At 46.3% G+C, this 17687-nt stretch overlaps 1 protein-coding gene across 1 annotated transcript in view; it reads left to right on the plus strand.

Annotated features, from left to right (window-relative positions):
* The window catches only part of LOC146829884 (fish-egg lectin-like), a 58957-nt gene extending 53895 nt beyond the window's left edge, over positions 1–5062 (plus strand). Inside the window, exons 3-4 of the mRNA XM_085606743.1 lie at positions 2464–2803; positions 3736–5062. Of these exons, the coding sequence (XP_085462869.1) occupies positions 2464–2803; positions 3736–3880 (485 nt within the window). The 3' untranslated portion in view covers positions 3881–5062. The remainder of the gene's footprint in view (positions 1–2463; positions 2804–3735) is intronic.
* The last annotated feature ends 12625 nt before the right edge of the window (positions 5063–17687 follow it).

The raw sequence follows: 17687 nt of genomic DNA on the forward strand, positions 1-17687 counted from the left end.
TTTGCCTATGAAGGCATACCAGCAACCCTCGTAATGGACAATGGGGTGCAATTCACTTCGGAAAGAATGAGAGAATTCTTGGAAGATTTGAACATAAAACATGAGAAAATGGCACTCTATTGTCCTAAAGCAAATGGGATGGTGGAGAGGGCTAAGCGTATGATAAAAGAACACATTCAATTAGCCATCTCCAGTGGATTCAATGTCGAAGATACCCTAAGAGAGTGTATTTGGGCATACCACACCACGCCCAACCTTGTCACTGGAGTGTTGCCTTTTGTGTCCCTGACAGGGAGGGAACCTAGCACTAAAATGAACCCAAGGTGGTTGGAGGGTGGGAGAAGAGTAGTGCCTGACTTGGAACAGAGTATGGAGAAAGTCTATCGACACCAACAAAAATATAAGAGTTTGTATGACAGTAGAGAGGGAGTCAAAGTCCACGAGTTCAAGGTGGGTACCCCGGCGGTTGTCAAGAAACCCTCTCACGTGCAATCTGGGGCGAACAAGTACCATGCTCCCTTACGAGTGGAAAAGGCTCGCAAGAACGTTGTTCGCCTCAAACGGACAGACATGGAGTAATGATAGAATTATGGACATTTTGTAGAATGTTGCTTTCTCCCTGTTCTCGTGTTCCCTTATATAAGGAGATGTGTTGTAATCTTAGAGAGTTTGTATTTTCCCTTGGAACATTCCGCCTCTGCCTTCCCTCCTACTCCCATAGAACCTTCTCCTGAGAGCTTACGATAGAATGTTCAGTACCTGGTTGTGGAGAGTGGATGATCAGATTAAAGACTCTTACATCTTACCTGCTTGGAGTCTTCTTTGTATAGAAGTACAACATTTTCTTTTTCAGCAACTGCACATATGCTATAAAAAGATCTGTGTACAATCATGGATCAAAGTAACAAAATTCGCATAGAAAATAAGGGTTCATGGAGAGCAATATTTGACTCCAGAAATTAGGTGGAGATGCCACAGAGTCAGATGCTGTCTTTAATTATTTTATCATGGTATCAGCGGACTAGATCAAAGCAGTATAAAAAATGCTGAAAGGAAAAGATAGGAGACAAGGGGAACAATCCACAACTCCAGAAAGGACGCATGGAGGCAAAGGGAAGTCAAGAAAATGAAGAGCCTACATTTAAAAAATAAACACTGAAATGCACCAGTAAGGGAACTATGACTCATCCGATCCCCTCACCCAATTCACTGCTCATGATCTGACATATGGCAGATAATGCTGGCCACGGCTGAACGCCGTGCCAACTCATCCAGGAGGGTAGCGTACAGGGCCTGGCCAAAGAGCAAGCCTTTCATGCAAAAGTGGCTGGGACACTCATGATGAAATTGTTGGGTGAGGGGGGTGGTTTGATCCCTTTTCATTAACTATTCCAAGTCACTGGGTGCCCATACACCAAATTTGACGTGAACAGAGGGGATATGGCTGGCCTTTAGGTCCCTCGTATGAGGGGCCCGGGAAATGGGCTATTTTTCCCTTACCTCCAAAATTAACATTATCGGCATTAAGTGGCCATTTGTAGTGAAGGCATGTGGGGCTTGCTGTAACTCTTTCAGAATCTTTGGAAATATGCAGTCTCGGCCAGCATTAATCGCGGGTGGGGGGTATTGCGGGGTGAAGGTAAATTTAATAATTAATTTTTTAAAAAGTACCTGTCCGCTGGCCGGGTCCTGCATGGCAGCCTGCATGGAGAAAGGGCAGAGTGCGCATGACTTGTTTGGGTGGCCCCAGAAGGCCCAGGAGTAGGCACACCACACCTCTTCTGTCCAGCTCAAACGCCTGCCCTCAACCAAACCCTTGAGCTTTCTCACAGTGCGAGAGGTAGATACATAAAATGGTAGTTAATATTATTTTATATTTCTGCTTCTCGCACTGCGAGAAAGCAGTGGGGCCATGCTCCTCCGCCTTAGTGGAGGAGCCGCCCCTGTGTGATGGAAAACATCTGCACTTCAAACTCTTACAACAGACTCTGATCTTTGTATTTTTTTGCATTTATAACTTTTGTTTCTGAGGAAATGTCCGTAAATATACGATTTACTAAAATAATCTAAGAATCTGCATGGTTTGAGATATGTTATTTGCAGATTCCCACCAGAAATCTGAGGCCCCATTTGATAGCAATTTTTATGCCATTTGGTCTTGATGGACACAAAGTTTCATAACGTAACCCGCATTGCACAAACTGTTTACAGGGTAGGGTGTAGCAAATCTACACACATACCGGCCAATGGGGAACAAAGCACACTTCGTAGGGGAGGAAAATGTTCTCAAAGGTAGGAGGGGGAAAGGAAGTCAGCCAGTCCATTCTCTCTCTGGCGGAGAGGTAGGTATGCCATTGAACTAGCTCCATAGTCTGAATGCATTCCAATTGATGCAGTCAATATTTAGTTGGGGGGGGGAACTTCAGTTGTCCTCACATATTTTGTTCTTCTTTTTGCTTCCAGGGCTTCTGAAGCAGATTGATGCAGGTGGAGCCCAGTTTATCTCTGGTGCTAACATGAATGATGACATTTTTTGCCTTCACGAACGAGCAACAGTGTCAACCAAAGATGGGTCGACTCTTCCCTGGTCCCAGATTGCAGGGAAGCTGAAGTACTACAGCTGTGGCCCTCTTGGCTGCTGGGGAGTCAACGCTATTGATGACATCTATTACCGATCTTCTGTAACACCAAGTTCCTGCAGTGGTTCCAGTTGGCATCAAGTGAATGGCAAGCTCTCCATGATTGAAGTGGGCAGTGATGGCTCTGTATACGGTGTGAACAGCGTGGGGGATGCATATCGCAGGTATGACAAGAAACATCTTCAAAGATCTGTTATTGTCATAGTTTGTCTCCCCAAAAACCTCTAACTTCAAGTGTTTACTCTTGAGTTTGTGCCTTTAAAAGCTGTAAGTGCTGTGCAGTGCTTTAGGGCTCACTGCATAAGTACTTCTGTATGTATTCTGCAGTGCAAACCCATGCTCGGTCCCAGTGCAGACACTGCAAGAAAGGTACGCGCTGGTCATTAGAGCATTCATTGGCAGTGCTGATTTGAATACAAACCGCTCTTGAATCTTTTCGGCTCAGGGGTGATGTGATACCCAAAACAATGAGAAAATAATGAGAAAATGAAACCGTAGGTATGGGACGTGGATGAGAGAACACTGAGATACTGCAGATATGCTGTACAGAATATGTTTTAAGCTTCTATACACTCCAAGGACCACAGGGAGTTCGGGGGCGCCTATTTCTATGTGCGACGGCAGTTATGTTTTAGACTGTTTGTTTCTTTTATTCCTCCTATGGAATTGATCATCAATTAAAAAAGAAAAATTAAAAAGAATACTTTCTAAGTATTCACAGAAATTAATTTGTGATTCAGGGATAGGGCATACCCTCAGTATTTTGGCTAACATGGCAGTATGGGATGAATTTTAATGTGTGATACCCTTCACAACCAAGGATGCTTGTATCTGACAGCACCCACCTTCCACTGCATTTTAAGGGCACTGAAGTCCAAGTGCCTTCAGATATTTCAGCACTCATGGTGCACCATGAAAATTTTATTTAGTATGTCAGTTCTCTTTACTGGACTAAAGCAGCAATTTCACTGATGAGTAACAACCCTCTACAAAAAGTAAAATAATAAAGATACTATCTCGCAGCTTTCAATGTTTTTAAATCAGAATCTGTGTCAGCTGTAAATCCGCAATAAAATTCCTCTCAAATATTTTTTAGGAATGGGATAAGTGCAAGCAACCCGATTGGAACATCTTGGACCCAGCTTCAGTACAAAACCCATACGTTCAGACACCTGTCAGAGGACCTGGGCTTGCTGTGGGTCCTCACCAAGGAGCAGAAGATCCTGAGATGCAAACTCTAAAGCAGAAGAGCGCTCACCAGCTCAACCGTGGCAGATCTGTTTCAGGCACAAAAGGGATCACTGCCCTCTCCTGATCATCTCTTTGATGGAGCATCTTCTACTATTGTGTCGTCTCGCCCACTGTGTCACTGCTGTTCCTTAGCCTCTCCCTATTTCTTTGCCTCTGCACCTTAAAAGGCTGTTTTTCACATAGAAGCTCACTTTTGTCCTCTCTCCTTTTTACACCTATTTTTCTTTACCATAGTCTTTGATTTACCAAAACGCCAGGGGTGGAGAATGTGACATCACACACTATTTGACCACTATTAAAATCAAAAGAGTGTACCATTCTACCACAATTACTCCCACAATAACTTCCTGTTTATTGCTGAGAGATTAGTGGAAAGACATGCAAATGGAGAATACAGAAAGTAACTAGGGTTCAACTGAATCCCTTTTATCTTCCTTTCCTTTCACTGCCTTAATAATCAGTTCATACTACAGGTTTCAAAGGCAGTGTCAGGAGTACCAATACTGATCTCCTAAGGTCTGACAACCCTGCTTAATGTTTCACAGGTGGGAAATATCTGCCACAAGAGGTGGCTCTGGCGCCACAAAGGTTTAAGTCAACTTAAATGGCTAATTTAGGACCTTTAGTCCACCACCAAGTCTGGTGGAGAAAGACTGCTGTGGGAAGTAAGCATGGTGTCCATGAGCCACTAGCACCCACCCAAGCATGTTAGGAAGACCAGACATGTGAGTAATGAACCCATGTTTTGAGGGTCAATTTCAGGGCTAGCATTTGGTTGTGGAACTTCTGCAAGTAGCAACCATCATTGGTTAGTTGTCTCCTAGATGTTCTCTCCATTAAGTGGCTTCTCCCATGCCAAAAGCAGGCACTTTGGTGAAGAAATGTTTGTTGCCAAGTTGAAAAGCTCAAAATGTGGTAGATATACCACTATTGCTTTGGCAGAGGAGAGAAAATCCAGTCGTAGCGGGCAAATTTAACAAAAGAAAATTGATAAACTTTAAAGCAGCCCATCTTTCACTTTCACCCAGATCACTTGCTATTCCCCTCTTGGTCAGTCTCTTCCACTCTGGCAAAAGCTCTCCTTCTCTCTTTTCATTACACCCATAGAACTCTATGCTCGCCATGCGATGTAACTGAACAGTTTCATTAAATGTAGTCAATTAAAATCTTCATTGAATCATATGTGGAATGTTTTTGGCCTTTTTTTATAAATACATTTATTGAGTTTCCTCCAGGACTTATAACATAGACAAAACATAGTTGTCATCCCAATCAGTATGCAATCTGCGGCCACACATCCGTCAACACTTTCCCAGTGCCTTTCCCACCCCTCTGCATTTGTTACATACATGATACCCATTAACTGTAGGCCGAAAAATATTGCATTTCCTTGTCCAAATTCCATGCTGAGTGCCTGCAGGGTTAATTCAGACTCCCTCTAAATCAGGCCCAGTCTATCCATATCCTCAAATATGTGTGTGGGCAACTCCATGGTGTATATATTGGGCACTCAGCAGTGACCCATACCCTTCCTCCACCCTCCAAAGAGGAGCGGGATTTACATTTCTAACTTTGAGAAATATCCCTGTTTGCAGCCAGGAGAGCTCCCATCTAGACCCACCTGTGTGTGTAAAATGGCCATCTTTGGGTCCTGCCGAATATACCGTCAGCCCAAGACGTCACTTATTGTTGACAGAACTCACTCCCAGGAAGGGGCCCAGACCCTACTACTCGACATGATATGTAGCAGGATCCTCAGTCCTCTAAACAATGCAGGTAGCAGGAAGAGGCCACAACCCCTCTCGCCATAACTGTATCTCATATAGCATGTGCAGTGAAGATGGTGCAACTGAATAAGTTGGAATTGTCCTGCCACCCCTAACTCTCTTCAGAGAGTTGGAGGACCCAGGTCAGCCTCCCATGCATCCCATACCTAGGGGAAATAATTAAGTGTGTTAATCACCCGTAATAATTTGAGAGATTGTATGCTCTCAGAGATCATCCACCAGTATTTTAGCCTACAGTTGATTGAAATCTAGCAGCCCGAAAAGTCCCCCACATAATGCATCAGGGCATGAAGCTAAGGGAGGTACATAAAAATGAACTATGGTAGAGGTCAAACTCCACCTGCAACATGGCAAAGGACTTCAAGGTCGCTCCCTGCCTGACAACCCCTAGCTTGGTTATCCTGATCATATTCCATTGTCGGTGTCCCTTGAGTTGAGTCACCTGGGGGAGTAGGGCTGTCATCCCCGAAAGCCTCTCCCACAAACCCAGCAAGATCATCGTATTATGCCAAGTCTTTATTACCACCTTGATGGCCGGGGGAAGAGTAAACATAGTCGTCCCCCCATGGAGGAGGTGTAATAATTGAACTCTCTGCATCACCCCCCGATTTGGAGTGAAAGTAGGGTTGGTTATCCACCATTTGTTAAGAATCACTAGGTAGGCAACTTTGCAATAAGAACCTATATCGGCTGTTGCGATGCCCCCATTATAAGTGGATTTGCAGAATTTGTGTAAAGCAAATCTGACTACTCCCTCCTGCCAAAGAAAGCCCCTCAGGGCTCTGATGATTTTAATGAAGAAACTTCTAGGGAGTATGTAAGGATAATTCTGTAGCTCTTAGAGCACTCTGAGTAGAGAGACCATCTTAAAAATCGCTGAGCTGCCCAGGAGAGAACTGGGAAGCACCAGAACATACTGATCGCCAGCAGTCGAAGTAGAGGATGGATATTGTGCTGCCATGCTCTTTGGGGTCTTGTGTGAGCAGGCAGTGAACCCCCTGCCAGCTGGGTGCTCTGAGCCCACGTCATCTCTGAAGGTTGGTCACGGAGGAGTAACAAGGGGGACTTAGTCTCATTTAGATGCAGGATGGAAAAACTTTGTATCAGGATGAGACCAGACCATTGCAGGTCACACAGAAACACAAGAACATCGTCAGCATATAATGTGGTATTGTCCTCAACACCTAGCACCCACTCAAACCCTCTAATGAGGGTAGCAACCCTGTTCTAGTCTGCCAGACTTTCTGTCGCTAGTATGAAGAGAAATGGATGAAGCAGACTCCTCTGTCTGGTGCCCCGCAAATCTGGGAAAATCCCCAACATAGGCCTCCAAATCCTAACCTGATTCTTTAAATCTGTGTACAGAAGTCTTACGCAGTGGCGAAACCGTGACCCAAAGTTGAGCCGCTCCAGTAGGAGGCCGAGGTAAACCCATCCCACTGAGTCAGAAGCTTTTCCAAAATTTGCCAGAAAGAGCGCAGATGGGCCCCAAGCTTGTCCCCCAGTACAAGTATGTTTGAGACCCAACTAATGTTGAGTGTGGTTGCCCATTTCAGCATAAAGCCTGATTGATCTCTTGCCACCAATTGGCCAATAACTGATGTCAGGTGCTTCACCAGTGCCTTAGCATGAACCTTCACCTTCACATTCAAGAGTGAAATCGGACAATAGGATAAGCACCGCCCCATTGGCCGTCCATGTTGATGTATAACCAGGATCTCGGCTAAACAGATGTCTGTGGGCATTACTCCCTGCTCCACCGTCTCCATCAGTATTGAAGTCATGGGTGTAAACAGTTCAAATGAGGGTAACTTAAAGTATCCCGTTGGTCACGGGACTTCCCATCAATGAGCTGGCTGATGGTCTCTAAGAGCTCATCTGCTGTAATGAGTCTCTCCAGAGATTCTCTTTCCAAGGGATCCAGAATCATGCCAAGAGTGTCCCTATAATTTCAAGAAATGTCACCGCCAGGGGTGGAGGGCATATACGCAAAGGTCTGAAAGCAGTGCTCTGTGGTTGAGACCTATTATTACTATTAGGTTATATATCTACCAAGCGAGTCATGCCACACCTGGTAAGCCTCGAGAGGCAAACCAATGTGAAGTGAAGGAGAATGGCCACCCCTCGGGATTCACTGGTGAACCCAGCATGGTAGACCTGCGGGAAGTCCATTCTTGCCAAAAATTGGCACTTGCTACCCACAAGGTGGATGTCTTGTAGAAAAAGTATGCCTAGGTTCTGGAATTTTGCCACTTTCAGAATTGCCCTGTCTCACTTAATGTATCCAAGGATATCATTCCCATTCCAGTAAAGCACCGTCACCAGCCCCACAACAACTTCAAGATTTATAGCCAACCATTAGGGGTCAAGGCTGGGATGCAAGATGGATCCGCACACCGCTGGCGACCTGGACTACTGTACAAATAAAAAACATTAGCAGGTGCGGTTTCCCATACCCCCCTTCCTAGCAAGGACCCAACCCCCCCTGAGTGGGTTGTTTCCTGGATTGGATTATAAAATCCAAGAATTAACAGGGAGACCCAGCACCAGCGACAGATAATACAGGCAGGGGGCAAGAGCAGCGGGCCACATTCACCACTGAGTCTGAACTGCCAGCTGCCGAACCTCCTGCCGCCCAATACAGAGCACTTCTGGCACATCCGCCTCCAGACAGTCCTTCGGTTCATGCCTCCCAGGACCACCTTTCCTGAGTCAACAGTTTAGCCAGTCAAAAGGCCCAGAGTATGTCCACCTCGCACGCTTCGACAGAGGGTCTGGGAGCTCCACTCCAGCCAGGGTTGGATTGGCAGGGCGGGCAATTGGCCGGTGCCCGAGGGGCCTGTGGCAGAGGCCATCTTGTGGGATGATTTCTTTTCATCAACTCCATATACCTGGGATGTTTTTTTTCCAATGGAGCTGCAGCTTCAGGTGAGAGGTAGTCTGAGCAAGCCACATATTAGGCCCATTAATTGTTATTTGTAGAGTAACAATAGGGCGGTGTGGTGCACCTCTTTCCATCCAATGCCTTGGAAGGTGCCAGTGAGCCTTTATGGGAGATGCACCTTTTGAGCAGCACAATTAACAAGTATTTGGTGTGGGGAGAAGGCTTTTCTCCCCCACAACTGGTCATAACGATCAAACAGACAAGCCGCGGGTGCCTGCTGCCAGTTTTCTACCATTGAGGTTAGGCGTTTCATTCAAATATTGTGCAATGGAATGAGAGAAAAAAAACACCAAGAACCATCAAAGTTTAAATAACTGCAATTTAAAAAAAAATCTGAATACAAACGGATAAGAATAAATCACCTTTATCGTCAGTGTCGCTTGAAAAACAAAACAACTCATTCACCCTTCATCCTGCGGTGTAAAGGGAGAGGAAAGAGGAAATAGGAAGGGAAAGGGAAGGAGAGATAAAAGGAAGCGAGAGACAGGGAGAGGGAAGGAGGGACAGACAGAGGGGGAGAGGAAAGTCTAGCTGGAAATAAGGGCAGAATGTTAGATTGGGATAGAGAGAGAGTGAAGGATGGGAAATAAAGGTGGAGAGAAAGGAGATGGCAAAGGGAAGAAGAGTGACTAGCAAATGATGAAACAAAGCGTGGATGAAGAAGAGGATATTAGACATTTCCTGATCAGTGAGAATAAGGAACAGGTGTATTAGTGCCTCCCACTCTCCTTAGTTCTCTGACGGTTCAGTAGTCTATTGCTTGATTTAGAAGTTGGTGTGCATCTGTAGAAAGTGCTGAATCTACAGTGGAACCCACAGATGGTGTTTCCTTAAAAATAGAACAGTAATGGAAACACAAGTCAATTCTTCTCTACAGAAATAAGAGGCTTTTCCATTACCGCCCAAACTTGAAATAAGCCTGAGTCCACTACCAGAGCTAACCCAAGGTCCCTCCACATCCCCGAATCACCCCGAATCACGTTTAGAAAGTACTTACAAAGACCAAAATTCATTGAATTTCTATTGAGAATGGTGGTTTTCTGCAAATGTTGAGGTTTGCTAGAGTAGGTAGGCACTGACTGCAACATTCCAATAAATAGAACACAACAGAATATAAAATTAGGTATTGTACAGGACACTTTGGAGTTCAAGGGATGGATGAAAATGAGTGTGAGTGACAAAGAAAAGCACCGCAGAAAAAATGGAGAATTTGCAAGACAGAAAATAGAACTGAAGTGAAACTTAAAGTGGAGTCAGATATTGAGAGGGTGGGCAATAAAGACATTAGAGTTAGAAAAAGAATGAAGGAAAGTGTACATGACAGCCAGAGGAATGAGAGAGAGGGTAGATTTTAGATGGAAGAAGAAAGAGAGGGAAAGAGATCAAGGTAAGGGAAATTGGGAAAGGAAAGAAGAAGGGGGAGAGAGCCAAAAAGATGGAAAATTAGAGAGGGGGAGAGTGGGAGGGAGAGTGATAAAGCTAGATAGTAAAATGGATGAGAGCAAGGCTGAGGGAAGGGAGACAGAATGAAAAGTTGGTATTATAGCTGGGGAGACAGAAATAGAAAATCCAATAGATGCACTGGGGGGGGAATGAGAGATAAGAGGTGAAATGGGGGAGAAAAGAAAGGGGAGAGAGGGATGAGTGCCAGTAAAAGGAGAGAAAAACAGTATGTATATGTGGTTGAGCAAAGGTGAGCAAGGGTACAGATAATATAAGTAATTTCCTGTAGTATGTCAAGCAGATTCAGATCATGTTTCTTCTCACAACACAGAAGTAATCAAGTACTGAGCTGTTTTCCACCCCCAAGACATCACATGCTGAGAGGCCTCTGTGTGAAAACAAAAAGGGGGATTAATGAACGCCTTAATTATGTGCAACCATTAACTGCTGAGGTTTATCAGGGAGTTTTGCAACCATCTCAGTATTGGCACACGCCTCAGGGAACCCCAGTGTGACCAGGAACATTAGTGTTCGGAATGTAAGCAATACCCTTTGGATGTGGAATTGAGGAGGAGTTTAGTGGCCCGAAGAGGAGCAGGAATCTCAGAGGCCTAAGGTTAGACAGAGCTTTGATGATCAATGTCCCCGAGAAGGACCGTCTGGGCTTCTGAGCAGAGCAAGGAGCCACAAATAAATGACAGAGAGGAGCATTGGGCAGTGCATGGTGGGCAGGAGTCATTGGTGCAATCAGGAGCCTTTAAGACCTGAGAGTGCGAATGAACCTCAGGAAGCTGAGGGTGAGCTGCAGATTGAGGGACCTACATGAAGCAATACTCCTGAAGTATTCACCCCAATGCCCACTGAGAGTAAATAGGAGCTTTAGAGATCTGTTGGTGACTATCTGCTAAGCAGCAAGGAAAGTACGCGGAAATCTAAACTTTGCAAAAATCTCCTGGTGAACATGATTTTTGCGAAGCTTTTAGGGATGAGTGAGCCAGAGCTACTGAGCCTGAGGGTAAACAGGGAAATTGGGTGACCGAGGATGAGCTGGAGTCCAAAGGCACCTGAGAGTGAGCTGGAGCCTCGGGGGTCTGACCCGGAGCAGTATCCCCAGGGGACCAAACAGTGGAAATGAGCTTCAGGGTTCTATTAGTAAGCGGATAGTTTAGGCACCAGCTGATATTGAGTAAGAGCCTCAGGTACTTAGAATGAGCAGAAGCCTTGAAGTGAGCAGAAGACTCAAGATGAGTGTGGACCCCTGGGCCATGGTGGGGAGAAGTGACTGAGAACCCCTAAGGATGAGCAGGAGTTTTCGGTGCTAACAAGGGATCCAAAGGTGAGCAAGGGCTTTGAGATCTAAGATAAAGCAACGCGTTCAGGGACCTCATGGTGAGAGCTCTACTGACCTGAAGGTGTGTGTCAGGAGCCAGTGGTGTTTCCAGTTTGGGATGATTCTACTGGCCTTTGAAACGTTAAAAAGTAGAGTATACCACGAATTCTCACCAAAATAAGCTCCTAATGCCAACCACACAATGATTATGAAAGGTTGGGAACTGCAAATGTGGCCACTTTTATTTGAGTGCCCGGGCCAATTTTTTATCACAGTCAGACCCGGTGACCAGCCTTCGATATGACGCCCGCACGCCAGGCAGCCACCAGCCCCGTCTTCAGCCTGTCGTGCCAGGTGTCTGCACAGTCACCCTCCAGGCGCCACCACAAGCTCCGGGACTATCATATGCGGGGCCACCCTTCTACAGGTCAAAGACCTGGAAGTAATCAGGATGAAGCAGGATATACTCGAGGGGACTCGCAGAGCAGAGTTCACTTGCGGCCGCCATCTTCAATGGCTTGGCCACACCCCGCTGTTTTTGGTCTCCTTAAGCACACAGGAGACCATGGGGTCTCCTGTCATCAAAACAACACATTTGAATTGAACTCCAGTGAACCAAGAGTCACCGATTGTTGCTGTGTCTTCCTAGTTTTGTAGACCCTCCTACACTCCAAGAGTCAATTTTACAATCAGGTCCCGGTTCAGCCTTTCTGTGTCCTTAGCTGTAAACTATAAGATTCACCCACCTCAACCCACAATCATCTCATAGAGCCTTGCTGCTGATTAGCACTTGTATAGCAAACTATAGCATTAGTATAATATCACAGCACCTTGTGGTAGTCATGGCTATTGCTTTTTAAAATGTTTCCATCACTGACTGGAGTCTGATTCGGTTTTGCAAAGGTGTGTGGAGAGTGTGGGGAGTATGGGGAGTATGGGGAGTATGAGGTGTGTGGGGAGTGTGGGGAGTATGGGGAGTATGGGGCGTATGGGGAGTGTGGGGAGTGTGGGGGTATGGGGAGTGTGGGGTGTGTGGGGAGTATGGGGAGTGTGGGGAGTGTGGGGAGTGTGGGGTGTGTGGGGAGTGTGGGGAGTGTGGGGAGTGTGGGGAGTGTGGGGTGTGTGGGGAGTGTGGGGAGTGTGGGGAGTGTGGGGAGTATGGGGAGTATGGGGTGTGTGGGGAGTGTGGGGAGTATGGGGAGTATGAGGTGTGTGGGGAGTGTGGGGAGTGTGGGGAGTAGGGGGAGTATGGGGAGTGTGGGAAGTGTGGGGAGTGTGGGGAGTGTGGAGAGTATGGGGTGTATGGGGAGTGTGGGGAGTGTGGGGAGTGTGGGGTGTGTGGGGAGTATGGGGAGTGTGGGGAGTTTGGGGAGTGTGGGGAGTGTGGGGAGTGTGGGGTGTGTGGGGAGTGTGGGGAGTGTGGGGAGTGTGGGGAGTATGGGGAGTATGGGGTGTGTGGGGAGTGTGGGGAGTATGGGGAGTATGAGGTGTGTGGGGAGTGTGGGGAGTAGGGGGAGTATGGGGAGTATGGGGAGTGTGGGAAGTGTGGGGAGTGTGGGGAGTGTGGAGAGTATGGGGTGTATGGGGAGTGTGGGGAGTGTGGGGAGTGTGGGGTGTGTGGGGAGTGTGGGGAGTTTGGGGAGTGTGGGGAGTGTGGGGAGTATGGGGAGTATGGGGAGTGTGGGGAGTATGGGGTGTGTGGGGTGTGTGGGGAGTTTGGGGAGTATGCGGTGTGTGGGGAGTATGGGGAGTATGGGGTGTGTAGTGTGGGGAGTATGGGGAGTGTGGGGAGTATGGGGAGTGTGGGGAGTGTGGGGAGTATGGGGTGTGTGGGGAGTGTGGGGAGTATGGGGAGTATGGGGTGTGTGGGGAGTTTGGGGAGTATGGGGTGTGTGGGGAGTATGGGGAGTGTGGGGTGTGTGGGGAGTATGGGGAGTATGGGGTGTGTGGGGAGTATGGGGTGTGTGGGGAGTATGGGGAGTATGGGGAGTGTGGGGAGTACGGGGAGTGTGGGGAGTATGGGGAGTATGGGGAGTGTGGAGAGTGTGGGGTGTGTGGGGAGTATGGGGAGTGTGGGGAGTGTGGGGAGTGTGGGGTGTGTAGGGAGTGTGGGGAGTGTGGGGAGTATGGGGAGTGTGGGGTGTGTGGGGAGTATGGGGAGTGTGGGGAGTGTGGGGAGTATGGGGTGTATGGGGAGTATGGGGTGTGTGGGGAGTATGGGGAGTATGGGGAGTGTGGGGAGTACGGGGAGTGTGGGGAGTATGGGGTGTGGGGGGAGTTTGGGGAGTATGGGGTGTGTGGGGAGTATGGGGAGTGTGGGGAGTGTGGGGAGTATGGGGTGTATGGGGAGTATGGGGTGTGTGGGGAGTATGGGGAGTATGGGGAGTATGGGGTGTGTGGGGAGTATGGGGAGTATGGGGAGTGTGGTAAATATTTCGTTACCGGTACTATTTTTTATGCGGTAAAGTCTATTAAGAACAACTCAGTAAAATGAGAGGCAGAATCCGTGGTATTAGAGGTTTAAAAAGGCTTTATTCCTATACAAAGGAATACAATTCGAATTGTTGGCGTTCTATTCCATCACCACGAAAGTTCAGGAAGGAAGGGCATATATTATTGACAGGTAATCATTTTTATAGAAAAGGCATTACAGTAAAACAGATGCAGTAGGCGTATCAACTGATAAGACAAAATAAACTATGCATGCGTAACTAGAATAGGCGTAACTAGACAACGTCATTATATATGATGTCACAAGTGGGTGGATCCATAAGAGAATCCTGCAATGTTAGCAGAAATATTTGGCAGAGATGCGTGCGCAGCCGCATGACGTGTGATTGACGTGCAACTAGAGGGAGAAAGGGACTTGACATTTAGCTCTACATGTGGAGACAAAAGTCTGGGGTTATGTCAACCTAATCCCAAATCATATCTAATATCCTATGTTTAAAGAACTGTGTTATCCAAAAAGAGAGGTCTCTTAGGATAGAATCTTATTCTATACTGACTATACTGACTGTTAGTGCGTGTACAAGCGTCTAAGTGTCTACACTAGATGCGAGGGGGTAGGAATATTCCATGGTAACAGGGCTATGAATTACTTGCATGAGGACAGCGAGGCCTGGCCCCTTTGCACGGTAGCTGGAGGAATGTTTACCTAAACTGCTAGACAGGAATGCATCGGATGAGGGGCGGAGAAGATAATCTTGAAGGTGAAATACAGTTTTTGGCAGGCGACGGGCTGGATCAGGCACCGTTAGCCGCGCAGGGAGTAAGACAAAGTTCATGGTCACAGATGCAGGCTCAGACTGGAGCTTTCAGAGAGAGAAGGCAGGAAAAGGCTTGATGACAGAATTCGGGCCTACTCGCCTGAATCTGTAAAATGTGGAAAGTGAACCATATAAAGTCGGTGGCCTTTCATACTTAGGAAAGGAATATCTGACTCATTCATGGTGGATCTGAAAGAGGACATGTTGACGGTGGACGCACATATATCTGCGTCTTCAAAACTGGAGCAGGAGGGAACATACATGTACGTATAGCATGTACATGGAGCCGTTGGGGTCTACGATAGGGGACATAACTGATCACAAAATTCATATTTCCTCATTCCCTCCTTGTCCCCTTCGGACCCTTAGGAGATATCGATCTTCATCAATCCATCGATCTGTTCATATAACATCATTTGTTCTTCTTTCTTCTTCCGGGATCTCGAACGAAAACTTGGATGTGGGATACACGAGGTGGCACACAGACCACAAATCGCTGGCCCACATTGTAGACATAAGCAGCAACTGAATAGTATGAGAAAGCCAATACCTAGGAAGGAGAGCATTCTCCATCCCCAGGCTGACAACACGCCCCAGAACCAACCGGACCAAGTCCAGGTGCCTGGACTCTGGTGTATCTGGCTTACAATCTTATGAAGGCGGGTTATGGCTTTATATACTGATGGCGAATTTTCTGGTATGAAAATGCAACAACTTGATCCGATGACCCTACAAGCTCCGCCCCTATCGGCCAGGATGACGTCAAGGACAAGACGATTTTGAAGCACAACAATCCGCATAGCAGACTGCTCTTCTGTTAAATTGCCTAAGGCGGAAATAGTTTCGTTCACTACTGCTTCAAGGGTTCTAGTTAATCTACGTATCAGCTTACTATTAGTGACTGTACCTATATAGGGAAAGAAACCTTTATTGAAATCTGTGTATTTTTCCCATGCTGTTTCAGTGTAATCAACAATTGGGAGATCTCTCTGCTGTCTATTGTGTACTAAATGGGTATTTCTATGATAATCAGGAGGAGCTAGGAAAACAGGTGGTAGAAGGAATGCTATGTAACAGGTACCATCCCAATCTAAAGGTAGACGTATATATGCGGTCTGGCCACATATAAAGTAGGAATGACGAGAAGCTCTAAATGTAGACTTGCCTTGATCACTGAATTTTATTACAGTGGTGCATTTACTATGGCCCATGTGTATGGAGCCATTCTTTCTTATACATAGTTCCCCTTTTACTGGGAATACGGACATGGCGGGCAAGATTGGTGTAGCTTCAGATTCAACGTTCAGGATCATGAGGTTAAGTGTAAAATTACCTAATCCATATACTTCATTTTCTAGATCAGTTCCTGTTCTTTTGGGAAGTCCCTCCTTGTTAGGGTAGCAGACTTTAAGCAAAACTAAGTTCAGGTTTCCCCATACCCAGTTGTCTTGATAAACTGCGGAATTCGAATCTAGGGAATTAATCAAACTAAACCATGCTCCACAGGAGCCATTGTGTGTGAACGGATAGGGAAAGAGGGGCAAAACTCCCTTATAGTTCTGATAGGGAGGGAGTCGGCCACATATCCAACAATTTGTGGCATTGCTGGTTTGATGGGAATGATGTAGCATACTAATGAAAGTGTTATTGCGCAGCGCAAATCTATAAGACAATTCATGTGGAGGTAATTCACTAAAAGAATGTTCTGCAGTTATATTATAAGTACGCTTAGGAATAGGGTAATACATGTGCAATAGGATGCTGACAATGATGATCAGAAGACTTAGAAAAAACAAAATTAATAATGTTACTGTACAATGACTACGAAATGATTTACAATACGCATGCTTCTTGAGCAGCATTTGATTATTTGTTTCTCTATTCCGGTCCAGAGGATACATGTCAGAGACAAATTCAACCGATTCACCTTGGAGAGGACTTAAACAATCAAATTGTCTGACTTACTGGACCTCAATTTTAGTTTATACAGTTCTTGTTTTGTTAATTCAGCCAAAGGGAGCTTTGAATCTGTCTGAGAGGGAATACAGGGTGGAGTGTCTATGCTGGATGGTAGTCCATAAAATTTCTTGATATGACTCGAGTGCAACCACCCTTTCCTTCCCTCGATTTTCACAGCTGTCCTTGTGGTAAGTAGAACCAATTTCGGTGACTTCCACCTAGGATCCAGTTGGGTCTTCCGGTCGAAATTCCTGACCAAAACCAGTTCACCAGGAACCACGTCATGGGGCTTCACCTCAGTATTGTCGGGAAAAGCTGCGGATACCTGTGAACGACAAGATTGTAGTGCAGACATCAAGGAAGCCAGGTAATCTGTCAGCATATTACAGTCAACGTCAGTTATTTTACGAGGTATAGGCGTCCCCCACATATTTGGTGGTCTACCAAAGATCACCTCATACGGGGATAGCCCTGTTCGAGAATGTGCTACCATTCTCATGTAAAAGAGCGCAACTGGTAAGGCTACTATCCAATCGACTCCTTTCTCTCTACATATTTTGGACAATCTAATTTTCAGAGTTTGATTATGGCGTTCCACGAGACCTGCCGCCTCGGGATGTCGGACACAGTGGAATTTCCATTGGTATCCTAATAGAAGGGAAACGTGTTTCATTAGTTCGGACGAGAACGGCTGGCCGTTATCTGAGTAGACAACACGTGGTAAACCGTACCGTGGGAAGAATTCTCGAACTAACTGTTTGGCAGTAGTCGGGGCAGTGTAATCTGAAACCGGGTATGCTTCTGTCCAACGGGAAAGAGCACAGACAACTACGAGAACATATTTGAATCCTCGACATCGTTCCATCTGGATATAATCCATCTGGAGGACTTCAAAAGCATGATCGGGAGTTTGGAATCCACCCTGTTCTACGGGGATGCTTTTACCTGGATTAAACTGACAACATATCATACAGGTACGAACTTTTTGTTTCGCTGCGGCTCGCAAGTGTTTGTTGAACCAAATGTGTTGAATGCTGTCTAGCATAGCTTTTTCTCCTAGGTGCG

This window comes from Triturus cristatus, chromosome 5_2 (assembly GCF_964204655.1).
Source record: "Triturus cristatus chromosome 5_2, aTriCri1.1, whole genome shotgun sequence".
NCBI classification, from domain to species: domain Eukaryota; kingdom Metazoa; phylum Chordata; class Amphibia; order Caudata; family Salamandridae; genus Triturus; species Triturus cristatus.